The sequence below is a fragment of the Passer montanus genome, unplaced genomic scaffold (assembly GCF_014805655.1).
Source record: "Passer montanus isolate IOZ18808 unplaced genomic scaffold, ASM1480565v1 scaffold225, whole genome shotgun sequence".
NCBI lineage: Eukaryota > Metazoa > Chordata > Aves > Passeriformes > Passeridae > Passer > Passer montanus.
In genome coordinates, this window is record NW_024366871.1 from 168,551 (window position 1) to 191,107 (window position 22,557).

At 53.3% G+C, this 22,557-nt stretch overlaps 2 protein-coding genes across 4 annotated transcripts in view; both read left to right on the top strand.

The window, feature by feature from the left end:
* Window positions 1-736: 736 nt before the first annotated feature.
* LOC120502637 lies at window positions 737-3,512 on the top strand. Its single transcript, XM_039710213.1, has 2 exons — window positions 737-1,919; window positions 2,521-3,512. Exons 1-2 carry the CDS (start codon window positions 1,828-1,830, stop codon window positions 3,446-3,448), a joined length of 1,020 nt encoding a protein of 339 aa, XP_039566147.1. The 5' UTR covers window positions 737-1,827; the 3' UTR covers window positions 3,449-3,512.
* Window positions 3,513-14,250: 10,738 nt separating this feature from the next.
* The window catches only part of ASXL2 (ASXL transcriptional regulator 2), a 73,556-nt gene continuing 65,249 nt past the window's right edge, over window positions 14,251-22,557 (top strand). For all 3 annotated transcript variants that reach the window (XM_039710206.1, XM_039710207.1, XM_039710208.1), the window contains exon 1: window positions 14,251-14,454. In XM_039710206.1, coding sequence (XP_039566140.1) covers window positions 14,398-14,454 — 57 coding nt within the window. In that variant the 5' untranslated portion in view covers window positions 14,251-14,397. The remainder of the gene's footprint in view (window positions 14,455-22,557) is intronic.

Below are 22,557 nucleotides of genomic sequence, written 5' to 3' on the forward strand. Positions count from 1 at the left end.
GGGCACGGGGACAGCACCAGGACACTGCTCCATCCTGGCAGGAGGGGCACGGGTCCCTCTGCAGGGGCTTTGGCAGAAGCTGAGGCTGCCCTGGCCCCTGGTGCTGGCTTTGCTGTGCTGGATCCCAGGGAATTTGGAGATTTCTGCACGGATTGGGAGACTTCGTGGTGGCAGTGCCTTGTCAGAGTCCCCAGCCTGCATGGACTCTGGTGGCAGCAGGGACACCTCACCGACTGTGGGCACGGCTGGCACTGCAGGGGCACCAGCTCCACCCACAGGGCTGGCAGAGTCACCAGAACAAGTCACACAAAGGCCAGGGCTTTGTCCAGCTGTGCCACGCCCTGGGGACACCCTGGGGACACCCTGGGGACAGCCCCACCGAGGCTCCCGATGCCAGGCTCGCTGCCATCGCTGGGTGGGCAGCTCCTGAGAGCCCGAGGTGGAAATCTTCACCCTTCCAGCACCTCCAGAGACACACCCAGCCTGGGAGCAGCACTGCTTGGGAGCTCCGGGCTGCCAGAGGCTCCATCTGCAGCTGAACTCAACGGGGACATGGGGACAAGGAGGTGACAGCCAGGGCAGCGATGGCACCGCTGTCCCCTGGATGATGGCACACGGAGGTCACCTGTGTCACCCCCTGCATGGGACAAGCTCCCTGGTGGGTTGTGGAGGACTGGCTGTGGAATGGTGGTGGGTAAGGGGGAAGCCACGAGGGTTTGGGATGGGGTTCTGCCCCAAGTTCCTGCAGGACACGCTCTCGGGTGGAGGGAAGCTGGCAGTGCCAGGCCAGCAGCTCTGGTGTCCCTGGGATGGTGGAGGTGGGGACATCCCAGTGATGGATGAGATCCTTGTGGATGAGGGAGCGACCCCTGGCTCTCCTGGGTCAGCAAAGGGCAGGGCAGAGAGGATTGCAGGTGGGGAATGTCCCCTGTGTCCCTCACAGGGTGGATGAGGTTGGAAGGGACCCTGGAGCACTCAGGGATGTGGCCAGGTGGGTTTGGAGTCTCCCAGGGAAGGAGACTCCAGCAGTGTTCTGGGCAGGCTGTTGGACTGCTCCCTGCTCCCCGTGCTGCTCCTGCACTCAGGGCAGGGCTGAAGGAGCAAGGCACAGCCTGGAATGGGGACATCAGGAGCTGAGCAGAGCTCAGAGCCGGGCAGGTCCCTCAGCAGCCCTGGCCCATCCCCACCTGGCTGTGCTGGGCCATCCACTGCCCTTCCCAGCTGTGCTGCCACATCCCTGCTCTGCCCTGGGGATCTCCTCCCCTTCCACCTGGCACTGCCCTGCCTTGAGCTCTCCATCATTGCCCTCTGCTCCCCCTTTCCTGTTCCCTCTGTGCCCCAAGACACCCTCTGTCCCTCCAAAAGCTTTGTCCCTTCTCTCCCAGCTGGCACCTGCCCCAGGGGCACCTTGGCAGGCTGTAGCTTGCTCTGAGCTCCTCCCTGTGGCAGGGTCCAGGCTGTGCCCAGCCTGGCAGGAGGGAGCAGGGGAAGGGGTTGGAGGAGTGACAGCGGGGTCCCTTCCATGCTGTGGGGTCAGGGCTGGCCACAGAGACCCCCACGACAGCCAGGGGTGTCCCAGGGCATCCCCCAGGCCGAGCTGGCCCCGTGAAACCATCCTGGCAGTGCCCAAGGCCAGGCTGGGCAGGGCTGGGAGCACCTGGGACAGTGGCAGTGTCCCTGCCCAGGATAGGGGTGGCACTGGATGAGCTTTAAAGTCCCTTCCAGCCCAAACCAGCCTGTGATTCCCTGATTCTGTGGGGCACAGTGGTTGGGAGAGCTGGTTTGTTATTTAATTTGGGAGTCGGGGTCAGGAAGCACAGACTCAGAATGAGGGCAAGCTTGGGGGGCTGCAGGAACAGAATTTCCTCCCCTCCTCGTCTTCTAGCAGTCCCAGTTCCCCTTCAGTGGATCAGCAGCTGGTGCAGCCCCAAAGTGATGAACCAGAGACCTTCTGTGGCCTCTGTTCTCACCCAGGGTGTGGGAAACATCTCAGGAGCTGAGGTGTCCTCATCCCTGGGCCATGGAGCATCCTGGGAAGGGTGGCTGTGACCAGGAAGGGTGGCTGTGACCAGGAAGGGTGGCTGTGGTCATGGTGGGATCCTCTGGAGGCTTTTCCAGCAGACTCTGGCCATGGTGGGATCCTCTGGAAGCCCTTCCAGCAGAGCTCTGGCCACACTGGGATCCTCTGGAAGCTTTTCCAGAGAGTTCTGGTCACAGTGGGATCCTCTGGAAGCTTTTCCAGCAGACTCTGGTCACAGAGGGATCCTCTGGAAGTTTTTCCAGCAGAGCTCTGGCCATGGTGGGATCCTCTGGAAGCTCTTCCAGCAGAGCTGTGTCATGGTGGGATCCTCTGGAAGCTCTTCCAGCAGAGCTCTGGTCACAGTGGGATCCTCTGGAACCTTTTCCAGCAGAGCTCTGGACACACTGGGATCCTCTGGAAGCTCTTCCAGCAGAGCTGTGTCATGGTGGGATCTCTGGTCACACTGGGATCCTCTGGAAGCCCTTCCGGATCAGCAGCTGGTGCAGCCCCAAAGTGATGAACCAGAGACCTTCTGTGGCCTCTGTTCTCACCCAGGGTGTGGGAAACACCTCAGGAGCTGAGGTGTCCTCATCCCTGGGCCATGGAGCATCCTGGGAAGGGTGGCTGTGGTCATGGTGGGATCATCTGGAAGCCCCTCCAGAGAGCTCTGGTCACAGAGGGATCCTCTCGAGGCTTTTCCAGCAGAGCTCTGGTCACAGTGGGATCATCTGGAAGCTTTTGCAGCAGAGCTCTGGCCATGGTGGGATCATCTGGAAGCTTTTCCAGCAGAGCTCTGGCCATGGTGGGATCCTCTGGAAGCTCTTCCAGCAGAGCTCTGGTCACAGTGGGATCCTCTGGAACCTTTTCCAGCAGAGCTCTGGACACACTGGGATCCTCTGGAAGCTCTTCCAGCAGAGCTCTGGCCATGGTGGGATCTCTGGTCACACTGGGATCCTCTGGAAGCCCTTCCAGCAGCGCAGGGGATGGGAGGAGGCACTTCCAGCATCCAGGGGCTGCTCCCGGAGCTGTCCCGGCGCACACCGGCAGGGCGGGGGGCGCTCGGGCTGTCCGTGTGTCGCTGTCCGTGTGTCCCAGCGGGGCCGTTCCTCGGGGCCGGGGCTTCCTTTTGTTGTTGTTGAAGTGTTCTTTTGGGGTTCAGGTTTGGCCGTTTTTCCGCGGGGAGGGGGGTGCGGGTCTGTTCTGGGTTCATGGACAAGGCGAGGGCCTCGATTAGGACCAAATTTTCGTGCCTGTTGCTCTGGTGATTTATTTAGAAATCAGAAGTTTACTGTCTGGTGGGCCATCCTTGTCACTCTATACATAGGACTATACAGGACATATTATAAATATATATATATTATACATAGCGTGTGGAGAGGGGCCGTTCCGGCGGGATGGACACTCCTCACTCCCCGTGCTGAAATGTAGCTTCGAGCCCGCGCTGGCAGCGCCCTCCAGGATGGCGAGGACAAATAAAGGAATGAGCATCACTGCCCGGGCCCCGCAGCCTGCTTGGCCCGGCCGGGATGGGAGCAGGGAGGGAGGAGGGAGGAGGGAGGGTTCCTTCCCCCGGGATTTCCGCGCAGCTCTGTGCTCCGGGAGAGATGGAGCCATGGAACAAGGCGGCAGCTCCGGCTCGGGGACAGCGGGAAGGGCCCGGCACAGCCTGGGGCATCGCAGGGACACTGCTGGGCTGGGTGGGAGAGGGGAGAGGGGAAGGGGAGAGATGGAAGGGGAGAGATTGAAAGGGGAACTGGGAAGGGGAGAGATGGAAAAGGAGGTGGGAAAGAGGAGATGGAAAAGGGGGGCTGAAAAGGGGGAGATGGGAAAGGGGAGATGGAAAAGGGAGGGATGGGAAAGGGGAGATGGGAAAGGGAGGGATGGAAAGGGGAGATGGGAAAGGGAGGGATGGAAAGGGGAGAGATTGAAAGGGGAACTGGGAAGGGGAGAGATGGAAAAGGAGGTGGGAAAGAGGAGATGGAAAAGGGGGGCTGAAAAGGGGGAGATGGGAAAGGGGAGATGGAAAAGGGGAACTGGGAAAGGGGTAGCTGAAAATGCAGTGCTGGAAAAGGGAGAAATGGAAAAGGGGAGCTGGGAAAGGGAGAGATGGAAAAAGGGAAATGGAAAAGGAGAGCTGGAAAAGTGGAGATGGAGAGATGGAAAAGGGGGAGCTGGAAAAGGAGTGATGGAAAAGGCAGAGATGGAAAAGGGATGAAGGAAAAGGAGGCTGGAAAAGGAGAGTTGGGAAAGGGGAGATGGAAAAGGGGAACTGGGAAAGGGGTAGCTGAAAATGCAGTGCTGGAAAAGGGAGAAATGGAAAAGGGGAGCTGGGAAAGGGAGAGATGGAAAAAGGGAAATGGAAAAGGGAGAGATGGAAAAGGGGGAGCTGGGAAAGGGGAGAAAGGGAGAGATAGAAAAGGGAGAGATGGAAAAGGAGGTGGGAAAGGGGAGATGGAAAAGGGGGGCTGAAAAGGGGGAGCTGGAAAAAAGGAGATGGAAAAGGGAAAGATGGAAAGGGGAGCTGGGAAAAGGGAGCTGAAAAGGGGAGCTGGGAAAAGGGGGGATGGAAAAGGGGGGCTGAAAAGGGGGAGCTGGAAAAAAGGAGATGGAAAAGGGAAAGATGGAAAGGGGAGCTGGGAAAAGGGGTGATGGAAAAGGGGGGCTGGAAAAGTGGAAATGGAAAAGGGTTGATGGCAAACGGGAGCTGGAAAAGGGTTGTTGGAAAAGGGAGATATGAAAAAGGGGAGCTGAAAAAAGGGAGACAGAAAAGGGGAAGTTGGAAAAGTGGAGATGGAGAAGGGGGGCTGGAAAAGGAGAGCTGGGAAAGGGGAGATGAAAAGGAAGAAATGGAAAAGGGGAGTTGGAAAAGGGGAGATGGAAAAGGGAGAGATGGAAAAAGGGAAATGGAAAAGGAGAGCTGGGAAAGGGGAGATGAAAAGGAAGAAATGGAAAAGGGGAGTTGGAAAAGGGGAGATGGAAAAGGGAGCTGAAAAAGGGAGAAATGGAAAAAGGGAGCTGAAAAGGGGGAGAGGGAAAAGGGGGAGCTGGGAAAGGGGAGATGGAAAAGGGGAACTGGGAAAGGGAGAAAGGGAAAAGGGCTGGGAAAGGGGAGCTGGAAAAGGGGAAATGGAAAAGGGAGATACAGAAAAGGGGAAATGGAAGAGGGAGAAATGGAAAAGGGAGAGATGGAAAAAGGGAAATGGAAAAGGAGAGCTGGAAAAGTGGAGATGGAGAGATGGAAAAGAGGAGATGGAAAAGGGATGAAGGAAAAGGAGGCTGGAAAAGGAGAGTTGGGAAAGGGGAGATGGAAAAGGGGAACTGGGAAAGGGAGAAATGGAAAAGGGGGGCTGGGAAAGGGGAGCTGGAAAAGGGGAAATGGAAAAGGGAGATACAGAAAAGGGGAAATGGAAGAGGGAGAAATGGAAAAGGGAGAGATGGAAAAGGGGGAGCTGGGAAAGGGGAGAAAGGGAGAGATAGAAAAGGGAGAGATGGAAAAGGAGGTGGGAAAGGGGAGATGGAAAAGGGGGGCTGAAAAGGGGGAGCTGGAAAAGAGGAGATGGAAAAGGGAAAGATGGAAAGGGGAGCTGGGAAAAGGGGTGATGGAAAAGGGGGGCTGGAAAAGTGGAAATGGAAAAGGGTTGATGGCAAACGGGAGCTGGAAAAGGGTTGTTGGAAAAGGGAGATATGAAAAAGGGGAGCTGAAAAAAGGGAGACAGAAAAGGGGAAGTTGGAAAAGTGGAGATGGAGAAGGGGGGCTGGAAAAGGAGAGCTGGGAAAGGGGAGATGAAAAGGAAGAAATGGAAAAGGGGAGTTGGAAAAGGGGAGATGGAAAAGGGAGCTGAAAAAGGGAGAAATGGAAAAAGGGAGCTGAAAAGGGGGAGAGGGAAAAGGGGGAGCTGGGAAAGGGGAGATGGAAAAGGGAGAGATGGAAAAAGGGAAATGGAAAAGGAGAGCTGGAAAAGTGGAGATGGAGAGATGGAAAAGAGGAGATGGAAAAGGGATGAAGGAAAAGGAGGCTGGAAAAGGAGAGTTGGGAAAGGGGAGATGGAAAAGGGGAACTGGGAAAGGGAGAAATGGAAAAGGGCTGGGAAAGGGGAGCTGGAAAAGGACAGATGGAAAAGGGGAGCTGGGGTAGCTGGAAATGCAGTGATAGAAAAGGGGGCTGGGAAAGGGGAAATGGAAAAGGGGAAATGGAAAAGGGAGATACAGAAAAGGGGAAATGGAAGAGGGAGAGATGGAAAAGGGAGAGATGGAAAAGGGGAGCCAGCCAGGAGATCCCCAAGGCCCCAGTGGGGGAGGGCAGTTCTTGCACAGGGAGGAGAGAAGAGCCTGGGGATAAAAGCAGAAATAAGATGAAACAGGGACACCCAGAGCCCACAGGGAGAGAAGGGAGGAGCAGGGACACCCAGGGGCATCCAAGCTGCTCCAGCTTCAGCCCCACGGGGCACCACAGTGGTGACCATGGAGTCATGGAATGCTCTGGGTGGAAAACAGCACCACAGCTCACCCAGTGCCATGGCAGGGACACTGCCACTGTCCCAGGGTGTGCCAGTGTCCAGCCTGGCCTTGGGCACTGCCAGGGACCCAGGGGCAGCCCCAGCTGTGCCAGGGCACAATTCCTCATTCCCAAGATCCAGCCCTGCCCCCTGGCAGTTTAATTCCCAGCTCTGAGGTTCCCCACAGCAGAGCGAGTTAAAAGCCCCGTGGATGTGGCACTTGGGACAAGGGGCACTGGTGGTCTTGGCAGTGCTGGGGGCGTGGTTGGGCTCTGGGGTCTCCCAGGGATTTTCCAGCCCAAAGGAGTCTGTGATTCCAGGCACGCAGAGATTTGTTCTGTTTCTCATGGAAAAGGTCACTTGGATCAGGTGAGTCACAATAAATGCCACTGAAAAGGGACTGAAGTAAGAAAAGGGAAGATGAAAGGTCCCTCAAAGGCACTGGATGTCCCCAAATCTCAGATTTAACCCATGCAGAGGGAATTTGGTGAATCTGGGCTGCCAGAGAGGGCTCTGAGATCTCACAGAGAAGAGGCTGAGTGTCCAAACAGGACACTTGATAAACAGGATAAACATGAGGAATGTCTTGAAAATGGGGAAAGGGGAACTTGAGGGGTTCCCTGCTCAATTTAACATCACCCTCTGAAAGGACTGAATGGATCAGCAAAATCCACCTGAAAATCCTGGCAGGGGAACACGTGAAGGTAACAGCCAAGGTGGGCTGCCCCAAAGCAAATCCCACCAAATGCCAGCACAGCAGCTCCATGCTCAGCTGGAATACAAAACCCTGCAGGTGTGAGGGGCACAAAGTGGGACAGAATGAGGGATTTTGGTGAAATTCTGACACTCCCCCTGAGGAGAGGCCTGAGTGGAGCTAACAATGGGATTATTCCAAGAGAAACAGGTCATAGGGAGGCAGAGACAAAGGGGATTTGTTCTCCTTCAGCCCAGCACTCCTGGGGATTTTCCTGCTGGGGAAAGCCCTGCTTTCCAACCAGGAACGGAGCATTTGTGATGGTTTTGTAAAAATCAACAGGAATGATGTGAAAACATGAAAGGAACAGGGTGATTTCCACCTGGGAGCAATGTGGGAAGCAGAGGTCATGGTCTGCCAATACCAGAAATGCAGCTGCAAGAGGAAGGGATTCATTGCTGCTGCCAAGGGGAGAGAGGACAAGAACTGGTCCTGAAACACAGCAGGGAATATTTAGATAAGAATTTGGGACACCAAACTCCCCAAGGCTCGCCCCTGCAGGACACAGTTCTGCTCCAGGGGAGGTTTTAAGGGCAGATGGAACTGATGGCACCAAGGAAAGCCAAAAAAAGGGATTTTCACTCCAAGTGGAGGTGCCAGAGCCATTCTGAAGTGCCAGCTCTGGCAAAGTTCACAGTACAGCCCCTGGGGACAGAGGCTGAGCTCGGGCAGGTAAAAATGCTCCAATCACCAACAATCCTCTTTGCCCATTCTCAGCTTCTTCTTTATTCCTCTGTCAAGGTCAGGATTGAAGCTCTCAGATGGAATTTCACTTTCAGACTCAGGTGTTCATTATTTCCCATCTCTGTCACAAGTTGTGAGCTCTGCAGCACTCCACTAACAAGTACAAAATGGCCAACAATCTTCCCCTACAAGGTCTTTGAAGGCTAAATTATCCAATTAAGAAATGACACCTAAATTATTTTCACTTTTAACCCAATAACTGATCCCTCGAAGTCCACAGCACAGACTTTTCTGTCAAATTACAAAAAACCATCCAAATCCATGAAGAAGAAGAGGGTGAGGAAGAAGGAGCAGCCCTAAAACCTCCATCTTGCCCCATATATATGACAATATCCTAAAACCAGGATATTGTCATATATATGACATCAATATTGATGGTCCAAGCTCATAAAATTTGCAAGGCAAGGAATACCCAGGGGGGTCTGGGCCTGCAGCCCTGCCTGGGTTGGTTTTGGTGTTTGCTCCTTCCTCAGGGCCACATCAGCTTCTCCCAAACATCTGCTGTGGTTCCAGTGCTGGGGACATTCCCTGGATGCAGCAGGGAGGGGCATCACCTCAGATCCCAGAGCTTCCCTGGAAGAACTCCCCTTGCAGTCCTACAGAACACCACAGGTTTTATGAGAATGTTAAACAAGCTTATAGCAATATGATTTGAAGGGTTGTGTCCCATCTGCTGACAGTTCAGAAAAAAAAATTGTAGTTTGCCATCCACAGGTTTCATGAGAATGTTATAGCAATGTGATTTGAAGGGTTGTGTCCCATCTGCTGACAGTTCAGAAAAAAAAATTGTAGTTTGCCATTGAAATCTAGAAAATTTAGGAAAAATTCACTACAATAATTTTTGTTTCTTTCTTAGTGCAATTCATGGTACTTTTCCTGCCATGAATTTAAAATTTATACCTTAGGTTGCCTGGAAGTGTCCAAGGCCAGCCTGGATGAAGCTTGGGTTAGGTTGGATGTTGTGAAAGGCTCATCCCCAGAGGGTGCTGGCACTGCCCAGGGCATGGGCACGGCCCGAGGCTGCCAGAGCTCCAGGAGCACTTGGACAATGCTCTCAGGGATGCCCAGGGGGCATTGCTGGGGTCTGGGCAGGGCCTGGGGCTGCACTGGATGGTCCCTTCCAGCTCAGGACATTCCATGATTCCTGCTGCCAAAGCAGTGCTAAAGCTTATTATCATCTTTGCAAAGTGCTCTGCGATTTATTGGTTATACACAATTCCTGAAGGGCCAAATGTTTTCACTCCTGAGAGGTTTTCAAAGCCACAGCCACCAGGAATGTTCCGTGTGCACTTCCCAAGAGAGCAGCTGTGTGGGAAGCCTTTGGTGCAGAGGGTTTGGGGATTATTTTGGGGTTTTTTGTCCTTCCCTGACGCTCTCATGACACCCTGTGGGCTTCCCCTGTACTACTGCAGCTGCACAAACAGCCAGGAATGCCACTCTTCTCCTCCCCAACGGCTCTTCACTTCTGTCCCCACAATTTTCTCACTTTCCCCCCAGTCTTTAATGGCTTTCAGCAAGGGGAATCTGGTCACTGATGTGGCTGTCCTGGATCCCTGGCAGTGCCCAAGGCCAGGCTGGCACAGGGTTTGGAGCATCCTCCAGTCTTTAATGGCTTTCAGCAAAGGGATCTGGTCACTGATGTGGCTGTCCTGGACCCCTGGCAGTGCCCAAGGCCAGGCTGGCACAGGGTTTGGAGCACCTGGGACAGGGGAAGTGTCCCTGCCATGGCAGGGGTGGCACTGGGGGCCTCTGAGGTCCCTTCCCACCCAAACCATTCCAGGATTCTGTGAAAAGAACAGCCAGGGCTCTGCCAAGCTGGGACTCTGACTGAACCTGGGATGAAAACTGAGGCTGAATGTTATTGGGAATGTTTTCCCAAATGACAGCAGCAGAGTCAGTGCTAGAGATCTGATTGATACATCAGGTTTTAGTTTTTCTATTTTTCAGGTTCTGTGCTGCTTTAGTGTGTCTGGGTTTCACATCAGGGGATGCTGAGCTCTGTGCACAGAGCAGGGACACAAAACAATTCCTGCTCCAGCTGGGCACCAGACACTGCCACTGTCCCAGGGTGTCCCAGTGTCCAGCCTGGCCTTGGGCACTGCCAGGGATCCAGGGGCAGCCCCAGCTGCTCTGGGCACCCTGTGCCAGCCCTGCCCACCCTGCCAGGGAGGAATTTCCTCCTAATACCTGAATTATTTACAGCCCCTCTGCACAGGTGTCCACTGGAATGTTTCTGCTGGGAAGAGCATGTGGCACTCTGCTGGGAGCTGGCAGGAGGGGGAGCTGAGCCAGGAGTGAGGAACTGAGCTGGGCTGAGCTGGGCCAGGAGTGAGGAACTCAGCTGAGCTGGGCTGGGCTGGGAGTGATGAACTGAGCTGAGCTGAGCTGAACTGAGATGAGCTGGGCCAGGAGTGATGAACTGAGCTGGGCTGAGCTGGGCTGAGATGGGCTGGGCCAGGAGTGATGAACTGAGCTGGGCTGAGCTGGGCCAGGAGCGATGAACTGAGCTGAGCTGAGCTGGGCTGGGCCAGGAGTGAGGAACTGAGCTGGGCTGAGCTGGGCCAGGAGTGATGAACTGAGCTGGGCTGGGCTGGGCTGAGCTCTGGAGATCCCAGCCCACCCCAAGGGATCTGGCACACTTTGGGAAAGGCCTCCATGGGTTTCCTGTTCCCCTGGGAAGCCCATGGAGCCCGGGATGAGGCTGCCCCTCCTCTCTGTGTGCAGGGTGGACAGAACAGCCCAGCTCCAGCAGACAGGTCTGGAACCAGCTGCAGGGAATGAGCCAGCAGCAGGGCCCAGCTCCAGCTGCACAGCCCCAGCTGGAGCCCAGTGCCTCACTTCCCAGGGCAGGGGAAGTGCAGGCTGCTTCCTTCTGTGATTCATGTTTGTTGCTGTGTCTGACAGCTCTGGGAGGGATGGAGGGAGGGAGGGAAAGGCCAGACCTGCTCCCGGAGCTCCAGGGGCTGCTGCACTTCCAGGTGTCTTGTCTTGGCTGACTCCCCCTGTGTGAGGACACGAGGCTTGACTCCATTTTCATCAGAAGGCTGATTTATTATGTTATATATTATATTAAAATGCTACATAACACTATACTAAAAGAACAGAGAGAGAAGAAGATCAGAAGGCTACAAAGACAAGAATGGAATAGGATAGGATGGAATAGAATAGAAATAGAAATAGGAATAGAATAGAATAGAATAGAATAGAATAGAATAGAATAGAATAGAATAGAATAGAATAGAATAGAATAGAATAGAATAACAAAATCCTGTGCCTGCTCACAGCCTTGGCACAGGTGGCTGTGACTGGTCACTAATTGAAACCAATCCACATGGACCAGTGCAAGATGCACCTGTTGCATTCCACAGCAGCACACAGTTATTGTTTACATTTCTTTCCTGGGGCTCTCAGCTCCTCAGGACAGGAAAAATCCCAGGAAAGGATTTCTCATAAAATATCATGGCTGCACAGGCGGGGTCAGCAGCTCTGGGAATGTCTCACAGCTGAATGCTGGAAGCCACCCCACTGCCAGTGCAGGTCCTGGAGCCATCCCACGCCACACCCTGCTGGGATCACCTCTGGGGGCAGTTAACCCTTCCTTCCCGGGATTCCCAGCCCCAGTGCTCCCTCCCTGACCCTTTTCCCATCCATCCCGCTGTGCTCCTCCCCTGAGCCTGTTCCCACCATCTGAGGGTTTGATTGCTCAGTGCACTGAGCCATGGCTTCAAGCAGAGATGGAGCCACGTCTGCAGCAGCAGCAGAACCCCGGGGTGGGTCCAGAAGGGCAGCTGGAAGGATGGATTTGAGGGAGGAATTTGGGATTTCTGCCTTGCCCCAGAGCAGCACCCCTCACACTGAGGGAGTCCTGACACATCTGCTGAGGGGAGGGCACTGTGCCCATCTGCTGATTCCCTTCCCAGAGGCAATCAGCAATCCCCCATCCTTAATTAGATCCTTAATCACAATCAATTCCGTGACTTTTTATACTGGGAATAAACAAAACCACCCCCACTGAAGGGAAGATAAACCCTTAGCAGGGAGGAGATGTCCTGGGGTTGCTCAGGGATTTCCCCTTTCTCATTCTCTGCCATTTGTTGTTGTTCCACACTGCTGAATTTATTTCAATTATTTGTGCATGGCTCACCCCCACAGCACTGACCTGCCACAGGTACCTCCTCTGGCACCTTGTGTCCTGGAATTGTGGCTTTCCACAGGTGTCCCTTGCTTCTTCACTCTTCCTGTGCCCCAGGCTGTGCCACCACTCATCCCTTGGGCCAGAATCAGTCAGAGAACCTGGAACCACAGAAACGATGGGACATTAAACATCTGATTTATTCTGTATTCAATATCAGCTTTAATAACAAAACCACCCCCACTGAAGGGAAGATAAACCCTTAGCAGGGAGGAGATGTCCTGGGGTTGCTCAGGGATTTCCCCTTTCTCATTCTCTGCCATTTGCTGAATTTATTTCAATTATTTATGCATGGCTCATCCCACAGCACTGGACCTGCCACAGGTACCTCCTCTGGCACCTTGTGTCCTGGAATTCCATAGTTTAATCTACAAGATGGCAAGAAGGCAAGTCAAAGGTTAAAAGCAAGCAAAAGGACATCTAAACTCAAAGGAATGTTTGAATATATAAATTCTTAGGAATATGTATAAATTCTTATCAATATGCACTTACCCCCTGTAATGTAACAGTATATAAAGAGCATGGTTTTTAATTAACAGTGTGCTTTTGGCAAATAGCCAAGCACACAGCACTGGATTTTATCCCTTAATAAACTTTTATAAAAATTTTAAATAGTGAGCCGTGTTTCTCACATGGGGAACTGGGGGAAACTGAGGCAGGGCTGGTGTGAGAGGGGACAGGGCAGGGGGACAGCGCTGATTTTGGAGCTCTCTGGACACAGACACAGCTTAGAAATGCTTTAGAAATGAGAAACAGAATTGTTTCGCTCAGGGTGCAACGTGGAGGTTTCCACAAAGGAGCAAAAATTGCACCATTTATACATATTTTCACAAAAGCACCCATGCAGTGCAGGGCTGCCACCTGCCCAAAGCACATTTATTTAGCAATACTCACTTCTGTGCCCGCCTGGGTTCCTTTGGGGTGCTCTGGGGAGGAGCCCCCATTCCATTTTAAACAAAGTTCATTGTGAAAAATGTGTATTTTATGATCGGCTTTTCGCAAGTATTAAAATGAATATTGTATGTGTTATGTTAGAAAGTTATGCTGCATTAATTTTCGTAAATATAGCTTTGGTTATAACATAATGTTAAAATAGAAACTATGCTATGTAAGATATTTGTTTAAGAAAGGACCAGATAGGAGCCACAGGACAGCTAAATCTTTCAGAAAAAGGGAATTTATTGCTCCCTTATCAGCAGAAAATGAACTTCTTCCCACCTCGCTCAGACTGGAAGACGGCATGAGGATTGAGAGGAAGAAATTGAGAGTGACCAGACAGAATCCTGTGTTTGAATGGAATTTAAGCATCATGTATGAGGTGTATGAATATGCAACAGGTGATTGTTTTTAAGGCTTAATCCCCTGTTAATGGGTGTCCTTTTTCAGGCTTGTGTTGCCCAGAAAAACGTACCCAGACATCAGTATATGTTTGTCTTTATTGTCTCATATTGTCCAAATGTCAAATGTTCAAATTTTATTACTCTTATTACTATTTTTATAACCATTTTATTACTATTAAATTTTTAAAATTTCAAAACCAAGTGATTGGCGTTTTTCACAAGGATTGAGAGGAAGAAGCTCAGTGACCAGACAGAATCCTGTGTTTGAATGGAATTTGTGCATCATGTATGACATGTGTGAATACGCAACAGGTGATTGTTTTTAAGGGTTAATCCTCTGTTAACGGGTGTCCTTTTTGGGCTTGTGTTGCCCAGAACGTCCGTATCTGTTTGTTTTTATTGTCTCATATTGTCCTAACCTCAAATGTTCAAATTTTATTATTCTACTACTATTTTTGTAACCACTTTATTACTATTAAACTTTCAAAATTTCAAAACCAAGCGCTTTTCACACCTGGCCAGCACAGCAGAGCGGCGCCGCCGCCATCTTTGCTCCCCTCAGGAGGCGCCGCCATCTTTGTCCCTCCGAGAGGCGGGAACGCGGCCTGAGGGGCGCGATGGGCGTGGCCTCCCCAGACCCCGCCCCCCTCCGCGCGCGCCGTGGGCGGGGCCGGCGGGCGGGGTCACATGACCGCGGCCCGTGCGCAGCCGGAGCCAACATGGCGGCGGCGGCGGGCGCAGGGGCGGCCGCGCTCGGCGCTGCTCGCCTTTAGCGGCCTTCTGCGGCCTTCGGGGGCCGCCGCCGCCCCACGGACACCCCTCCGAGCGCCCCGAGCCCCGCCGCGTCCGACATGAGGGAGAAGGGCCGCAAGAAGAAGGGCAGGACCTGGGCAGAGGCCGCCCGGACGGTGCGCGGGGGGGCCGCGGGGCGGGTCGGAGGCCGCGGGGCGGGACGGGGCCTGCCCGGCCGTGCCAGGAGGGCTTGTTTTGACCTGGGCTCCGGCCGCTCCGTGCTTCCCCCGGGAGGGATTTCCCCGGGAAGCGGCGGTTTGGGCTCGCTCTGGAGGGCGAGGGTGGAAGTCACGGCGAGTGAGGGCACGGGGGGGTTTTTTTCGGTGTTGGCCGTGCCCGCTCAGCTCAGGCAGAGCTGCACATGATGAATTTTTACCTCCCGCTTGCCCAGCGGGACAGGGCTTGCTGCTGTCCTGTCCCTGTGTGGGCCGGGCACGGAGGGTGGAGAAAAGGGAAGTTGGGAACGAGGGAGGAAACTGCCCAGGTGAGACCCCGCTGGAGCTCTGAGAGCTCAGCTCGCCTTTCCCAGGTCGGGATAAATCCCCCTCACGGAGAGGGGAGGAGCTGGGGTTCTGAGAACCCTCCTGGAACAGGGATCTGTTCAAACAAGACTTGAAAAGTCTGCCTGGGAAGCAGATGTAAATAGAAACCTGTGGCTGGGACTTGCAGGGGATGTTTTAATAAATAAATCAGTTCCCTTGCACCTCGTGTTTGCAGCTGGAAAGGCATCAGAATAGCTGCAGCGTTCAGGAGGGGCAGTGCAGTGAGAGATGTTTAAGAAGTAATTTGCTGTTTGCAGGGAGACACTTTGGTGTTGCTCTGCTTGTGTTTTTGTGTGTGATTTTAACAGTTTCTCTTGAAACAGCAGTGGGGGGTTCTTTTTGACACAACAGTGGTCTCCAGTGCAGCGTTGGGGTGGGATCAGCTCTCTCCCAGCCTCTCTGCTCTGCTGTCCATCCACTGAGCCCCTCCAGAATGCACCTGAGGGCTAAACTGTGCATCCTGCAGCAGCCCACATTGCTCAGAGAGAGGAGAGGGAGGGCAAATCCCTGCCCAAGCCCCGGCTCTGGCAGAGCTGTGTGCTCAGCAGCAGGGCCAGAGCACTCTGGTCCAACTCCAGCTCCAGGGTCCTCGAGGTTTTGCTGAGTTTTGGGCAGAAATGGTGCCTGGGGTGGTTCTTGTGTGCTGGGCTGGGCTCTCGCTGTGCTTGGGCTTTGTGGGGGGGTTGTAAAGCTGTGCTAAGGAAGGAGAAAGCTCCCAGGTGCCGTGTCCTGTTTTGGAAGGTGACATGAAATTGTCCCCAAGCTCAGGTGTTCTTGTGTGCTGAGCTGGGCTCTCGCTGTGCTTGGGCTTTGCAGGGGGGGTTGTAAAGCTGTGCTAAGGAAGGAGAAAGCTCCCAGGTGCCTTGTCCTGTTTTGGAAGGTGACATGAAATTGTCCCCAAGCTCAGGATGTCTCCAGGTGTCCCCCCTGTGTGGGGGTTCCCTCCCTGAGCTCTGAGCTGGCTCTGGGCTGACCCCAAGAGTCGCTGGGCCTGGGGCTCTGCTTGTCCCTGGATCAGAGTTCTGCAGCTTGGAAAATCCTTCCCACAGTCCCAGCTGTGCCCAGTGCCCACCTTTCAGCTGCCCCTCACAGAGCTGACTCTCCAGGCAGGATTGTCCTGGGAATCTCCCCAGCTCCCTCGGAGCAGCCTCAGGCCATCCCAGCTGGGTTTTCTGTTCCCCTGTGTCCCCTCTCCTGCTCTGTCACCTCTGCACTGTGCTCACAGGTGGCTGAGGCAGCTAAAGCAGCAAAACCATTGGGTTTTTTTATAATTAACTTGTGGTGCTGATCTGTTTTTGCTCCATTTTAGTCCTCCTGGCCAGGAGTTTGGGTCTCCTGCAGTTCTGGGGGGTCATGGCAGTGCACTGAGGTAATTTATTCTTGAAGTAATTGTATTTATTGGAGCAGCTCAGGGGTGAGACATGGCAGTGAGGCCGTGGGAGGAGGGAATTCCATGGAACTGCAGCTTCGTGGGGCTGGCAAGTGGGGCAGCAGAGCAGCAGGAGGTGAGGGAAGGTCCCCAGGAGGGCAGGAAGTCACTGTTGATAAACAGCCTGCTCTCATTTCCTGCCTGCCTCTGCAGCTGCACGGAGCTGGGAGCTGCAGCCCGTGCTGGGCCAGGGCTGGGGTCCCTGCAGCCCCAAAGCCCCCTGCAGCAGGGGGAGAAGCTGCTGGAGTTCAGGGGGTCCCTGCAGCACAGGATCCTGCACCCTGAGCTGTGCCAGGCTGTCTGTGCACACCCAGGGGGTGCCAGGGCTGTGCCCAAGCTCAGGGCCCTGCTCTGGCAGCCCAGGGCCATCAGAGAGCTGGCACTGCTGCTGGTCACCCAGAGCTGGCAGGGAGAGTGGTCTGGGCTAGGAGTGGCTTTAGTTTTGGCTGGGATGAGTGGTCCTGCTGCCTCCCACACGCCCAGGGCAGGGGGATTCTGTCCCTGTGCCCAGGTGAGAGCCCACCTGCAGAGCTGCCCCAGCTTGCTCTCCACCCAGAGCATTCCATGATTCCATGGTCACCACTGTGGTGCCCCGTGGGGCTGAGGTTGGAGGTGCTGCCAGGGCTGGGGTTGGCAGCAGAGAGCTCTGTGGGGTGTTGTGGCTGCTCAGTCCTGGAGCTGCTGCTGTTCCTCCCCCGTGTTCAGCACAGTTCTCAGGCTGCAGCATTCTCAGAGAGGGGAGGGCAGGGCAGAGTGCTCCCTGCTGCCCCTGCTCTGCCCTGCTGCCTCTGTGCTGGTGCCACCCAGACCTGTCCCCATCCCACTCCTGGAAACCCCAGCCAGGCTGCTGTGGTGCTTTGGGGGTGGCAGCTGGAATGGTTCTGTGCTGGTGCCACCCGGACCTGTCCCCATCCCACTCCTGGCTGGAAACCCCAGCCAGGCTGCTGTGGTGCTTTGGGGGTGGCAGCTGGAATGGGCTGAGGCTGGAGGGATGTGGGGTTGGTTTTTCCCCATGGGTGACCTGAGGAAAGGGTTTTTCCTGCTGCAGCACCCTGCAGTGCCCAGGGTGAGATGGGAGGTGGGCTCTGGAAATGCTCCCTGGCTGGGTCACCAGGGACACCAAGTGTTGGGGTGACCCTTTTGTGAGGGACAGCTGTGTGCTCGAGAGTGCCTGGGTGACTTGGGTTGGAAGGGACACTAAATGTCATTGAGTGCCACCCCTGCCATGGCAGGGACACTGCCCCTGTCCCAGGTGCTCCCAGTCCCAGTGGGCACTGCCAGGGATGCAGGGGCAGCCCAGCTGCTCTGGGTGATGCTGAGCTAGAACAGAGTCTAGACAGAGCTAGAGAATAAAGCAGGGGTTTATTAATAGGAGATCCTGCATGGACCCACCTGCTGCCCACCCTCCCAGGCATCCCAGACTCCCCTCCCTCCCTGCCCACAGCCCTTCCCTGTGTCCTCCTCCATCCCTGGTAAATTGTCTCTCTCTGTGTTTCTTGTTCACCCCTTCAGCCCTGCCAGGCCACACTCGGGCCACCCTGGGGTTCCCTGCTCCAGGTGAACAATCCCAGCTCTCCCAGCAGAGCTCTCCATCCCTCTCATCACCTTGGTGCCTGCTCTGCTCTTGCTCCACAGCTCCCTCTCCTCCCTGGTGGTTCCTTGGGGAATGTCTGGAGGCTGTGGAGCCCAGCAGGCTCCTCCTGGAGAGCCTGGCAAGGGTTTGTCACTCCTCAGGGAGGTGTTGCACAGGGTGCTGCTGCAGAAGCTTCAGGGATTAATCCCAGCTTGCAGAATGAGCTGATAGCTGGAGCTGGTAAAGGCTTCCTGGTTGGTTTTCTTTTTTTCTGGAGGGAATTGTTTGTTGCTCTGCTGGGCTTTTTGGTGGTGCTCTGTTTTGTTTTTAAGGCCCTGGGGGTTATCACAGCTCCTTCCCTGTTTCCAGCTGTGGCCAGGGATGAATTTCCAAGGCAGACACAGAGCTGAGGTGAGCACTGCTCTGTCCCAACCATAAAATGCCTTTGCAGAGGTTTCTGAAGGACAGGCACAGGGCAGGTGGTGGCCACAGCTCTGGGATTGTCTGACACTGTCTGGTGTCCTCGCAGCCCCGTGTCTGCTGCCAGGGAATTACCTTGGCACTGCTTCCAGGGAAACAGGCCCCTGGCTGAGCAGGACTTGGCACAGCCCCTGTCACACGTCCCTGGAGAAGGGCACTTTGCTTCACTCCTCACTCACACACGTCCCCAGTCAGCTGCAGCTCTTGCATGGATTTTTCCTGATTTTTTTTCAAGTTTTCCTGGAGGATTTCTGTGCTGGGGCACCTCCAGTGCTGGGGGCAGCTCTGGGCCCCTCCTGCCAGGAGAGACCTGGAGGGGCTGGAGGTCTCAGGGATCCTGGGATTCTGTCACTTCCCAGATTGCAGGTGTGAGCTCAGCTTCATCCTCTGCCACCTGCACTTCTGCAGGAGTTGTAGTGAGCTGAAATCTGCTTTAAGCTCATCCAGGCCATCTCCAACAGACAAATGGAGGCTTAGAAATGGTTCCTGTGTGGACACAGAACTTGTGAGGGATGAGGGGGAAGTGTAATCCCCTCTGATGGCTGGAGCCAACCAGCAGACTACAAAATCCTCCTTGCAGTCACAATAATCCCATTATTGGCCTGCTGTTTGAAACACTAATTTCCAAGTTCCTTTGCTCCTGCTGGGAATTTTAACCTCTTGAAGGGCTCTGAGTTGCTGCAGGTGATTGCTGGAGCTCAGTGAAGCCCACTTCTCATTTGGGGCTGGCAGGCTGAGGTGGGGCTGCTTTGATTGCAATTACAAGTCCAATTAGCAGTAGAGCACTTCAGCAGCTGGCTCTGGCCTGGCAGAGCAGCCCACCTTTCCCAGAGTGTCAGAGCAGCTGGAACAGCCCTGGGATGTTGTTTTCCCGTGCAGAGCAGGGTGGGTGAGGACCCGGGGGAGCAGGGAGAGGTGTGCCAGGAGGGGAACCCCCAGGTGTGCCCCCTGTGCCTCTCCCGCAGGATGTTGCTGGAGCTCAGTGAAGCCCATTTCTCGTTTTGGGGCTGGCAGGCTGAGGTGGGGCTGCTTTGATTGCAATTACAAGTCCAATTAGCAGTAGAGCACTTCAGCAGCTGGCTCTGGCCTGGCAGAGCAGCCCACCTTTCCCAGAGTGTCAGAGCAGCTGGAACAGCCCTGGGATGTTGTTTTCCCGTGCAGAGCAGGGTGGGTGAGGACCCGGGGGAGCAGGGAGAGATGTGCCAGGAGGGGAACCCCCAGGTGTGCCCCCTGTGCCTCTCCCAGCAGGATCCCAGCTGGAGATGTGGGCAGCTCTTCACCACTGCCACGCTCCAGGAGAGAAATCCAGAGCTGCTGAAGGAGCCCAAAGACATTCCCTGTGTTTCACAGAGCAGTTTGGGTTGGAAAGGACATGAAATGGGATCTCACGGGGACAGGGACACCTCCCACTGTCCCAGGTGCCCCCAGCCCCATCCAGCCTGGCCTTGGGCACTGCCAGGGATGCAGGGGCAGCCCCAGCTGCTCTGGCAATTCCAGCCCAGCCCCTCCCCTCCTTCACAGGGAGCAATTTCCTTGTTTAGAGCCATAACTGTGCTGTAGGTGTGGGTTTTACCACAGAGCTCAGCCACGCTTTTGCTTGGGCTGTCTTGTGAGAAGTGCTACTCACTTTAAAAAAATTTAAAATGTTTATTATAACCTTATAAATACAAAAATACAACGGCAGACTGAATAGGGAAAACGGGCACTGGGAGCAGAGGATTTCCCACCATGTGCTCGCCCACACAATGAGGTTTTTAACCCTTTTAACCCTTTAGCCCCTCCCAAAGCTCTGTCCATGGACTCCTTCACTGCCCAGTGGTGGAGTTCACCTCCTTAAATCCTGATTGGAGTTCAGGTGCTGCCACAGTGACAATGCCACCCTCCCAAATGTCCCAAAGCCAGGCCACCCCCTGATAACAGCACAAGGGGAGTAAAACATAACTATAAATCTATAAAACTTAGCCTAGCATGAAAACATGATACTTGCCTTTTAATTGTGAGAGTCAGCATGGCCTTGCTCATCTGTCAGTCTGGTTCATGGATTTGGACAGGGGGGTAAAAGATAACTATAAATCTATAAAACTTCTCCTAATATACATACATATTTACATTTTAATTGTGAGAGGCAGCATGGCCTTGCTCATCTGTCACAGTCTGGTTCATGGATTTGGGCAGAGGGGGTAAAGCGTGATGATGAATCTATAAAACTTATCCTAATATACATACATATTTATCTTTTAATTGTGAGAGTCCCCCATGGCATCACTCATCTGCCACAGTCTCGTTGATGTGATTTTGAGCAGAGGTGTAAAAGATAACTATAAATCTATAAAGCTTCTCCTAACATGCATACATGATATTTACATTTTAATTGTGAGAGTCACCCATGGCCTTGCTCTTTTGTCACAGTCTGGTTCATGGGATTGGGCAGGAGTCAGCATGGCCTTGCTCTTCTGCCAGTCTGGTTCATGGATTTGGACAGGGGTGTAAAAGATAACTATAAATCTATAAAGCTTCTCCTAACATGCATACATGATATTTACATTTTAATTGTGAGAGTCAGCATGGCCTTGCTCTTCTGTCACAGTCTGGTTCATGGATTTGGGCAGAAGGGGTAAAACATAATGAGAAATCTATAAAACTTCTCCTAACATATATACATGATATTTAAATTGTGAGAGTCAACCATGTGATTGCTCATCTGCCACAGTCTGGTTCATGGATTTGGGCAGGGGGTAGATGATAACTATAAATCTATAAAGCTTCTCCTAACATGTATACATGATATTTGCCTTTTAATTGTGAGAGTCAGCATGGCATCAATCATCTCTCAGTGTCTGGTTCCTGGGATTTGGGCAGGGGAGGTAAAACATAATGATAAATCTATAAAACTTCTCCTAATATGCATAGATGATATTTATCTTTTGAGAGTCAGCATGGCATCATTCCTCTGTCACAGTCTGGTTTTGGGATTTCCTCTGCCATATCTGACTGGCAGGGCCAAAATCCAAGTTCTCTTCCCTTATTGCCTTTCTCCTGAGCTCTGCCCAGTCTCAAGGAATGGTTTTGAGCTCTGCCCAGTGTCCTGGAATGGTTTTGAGCTCTGCCCAGTGTCCTGGAATGGTTTTGAGCTCTGCCCAGTGTCCTGGAATGGTTTTGAGCTCTGCCCAGTGTCCTGGAATGGTTTTGAGCTCTGTCCAGTCTCAAGGAATGGTTTTGAGCTCTGCCCAGTCTGTCCTGGAATGGTTTTGAGCTCTGCCCAGTCTGTCCTGGAATGGTTTTGAGCTCTGCCCAGTCTGTCCTGGAATGGTTTTGAGCTCTAAAAGATAACTATAAATCTATAAAGCTTCTCCTAACATGCATACATGATATTTACATTTTAATTGTGAGAGTCACCCATGGCCTTGCTCATCTGCCACAGTTGGTTCATGGAATTTGGGCAGAGGGGGTAAAACGTAATGACAAATCTATAAAACTTCTACTAGCATGAATACATGATATTTGTCTTTTAATTGCGAGAGTCAGCATGGCATTGCTCTTCTGCCACAGTCTGGTTCATGGAATTTGGGCAGAATTGTGAGAGTCAACCATGTGATTGCTCATCTGCCACAGTCTGGTTCATGGATTTGGGCAGGGGGTAGATGATAACTATAAATCTATAAAGCTTCTCCTAACATGTATACATGATATTTGCCTTTTAATTGTGAGAGTCACCCATGGCATCACTCATCTGTCAGTGTCTGGTTCCTGGGGTTTGGGCTGGGGAGGTAAAACATAATGATAAATCTATAAAACTTCTCCCAATATACATACATGATATTTATCTTTTGAGGGTCAGCATGGCATCATTCCTCTGTCACAGTCTGGTTTTGGGATTTCCTCTGCCATATCTGACTGGCAGGGCCAAAATCCAAGTTCTCTTCCCTTATTGCCTTTCTCCTGAGCTCTGCCCAGTCTGTCCTGGAATGGTTTTGAGCTCTGCCCAGTCTCAAGGAATGGTTTTGAGCTCTGCCCAGTGTCCTGGAATGGTTTTGAGCTCTGCCCAGTCTCAAGGAATGGTTTTGAGCTCTGTCCAGTCTCAAGGAATGGTTTTGAGCTCTGCCCAGTCTGTCCTGGAATGGTTTTGAGCTCTGTCCAGTCTCAAGGAATGGTTTTGAGCTCTGCCCAGTCTGTCCTGGAATGGTTTTGAGCTCTG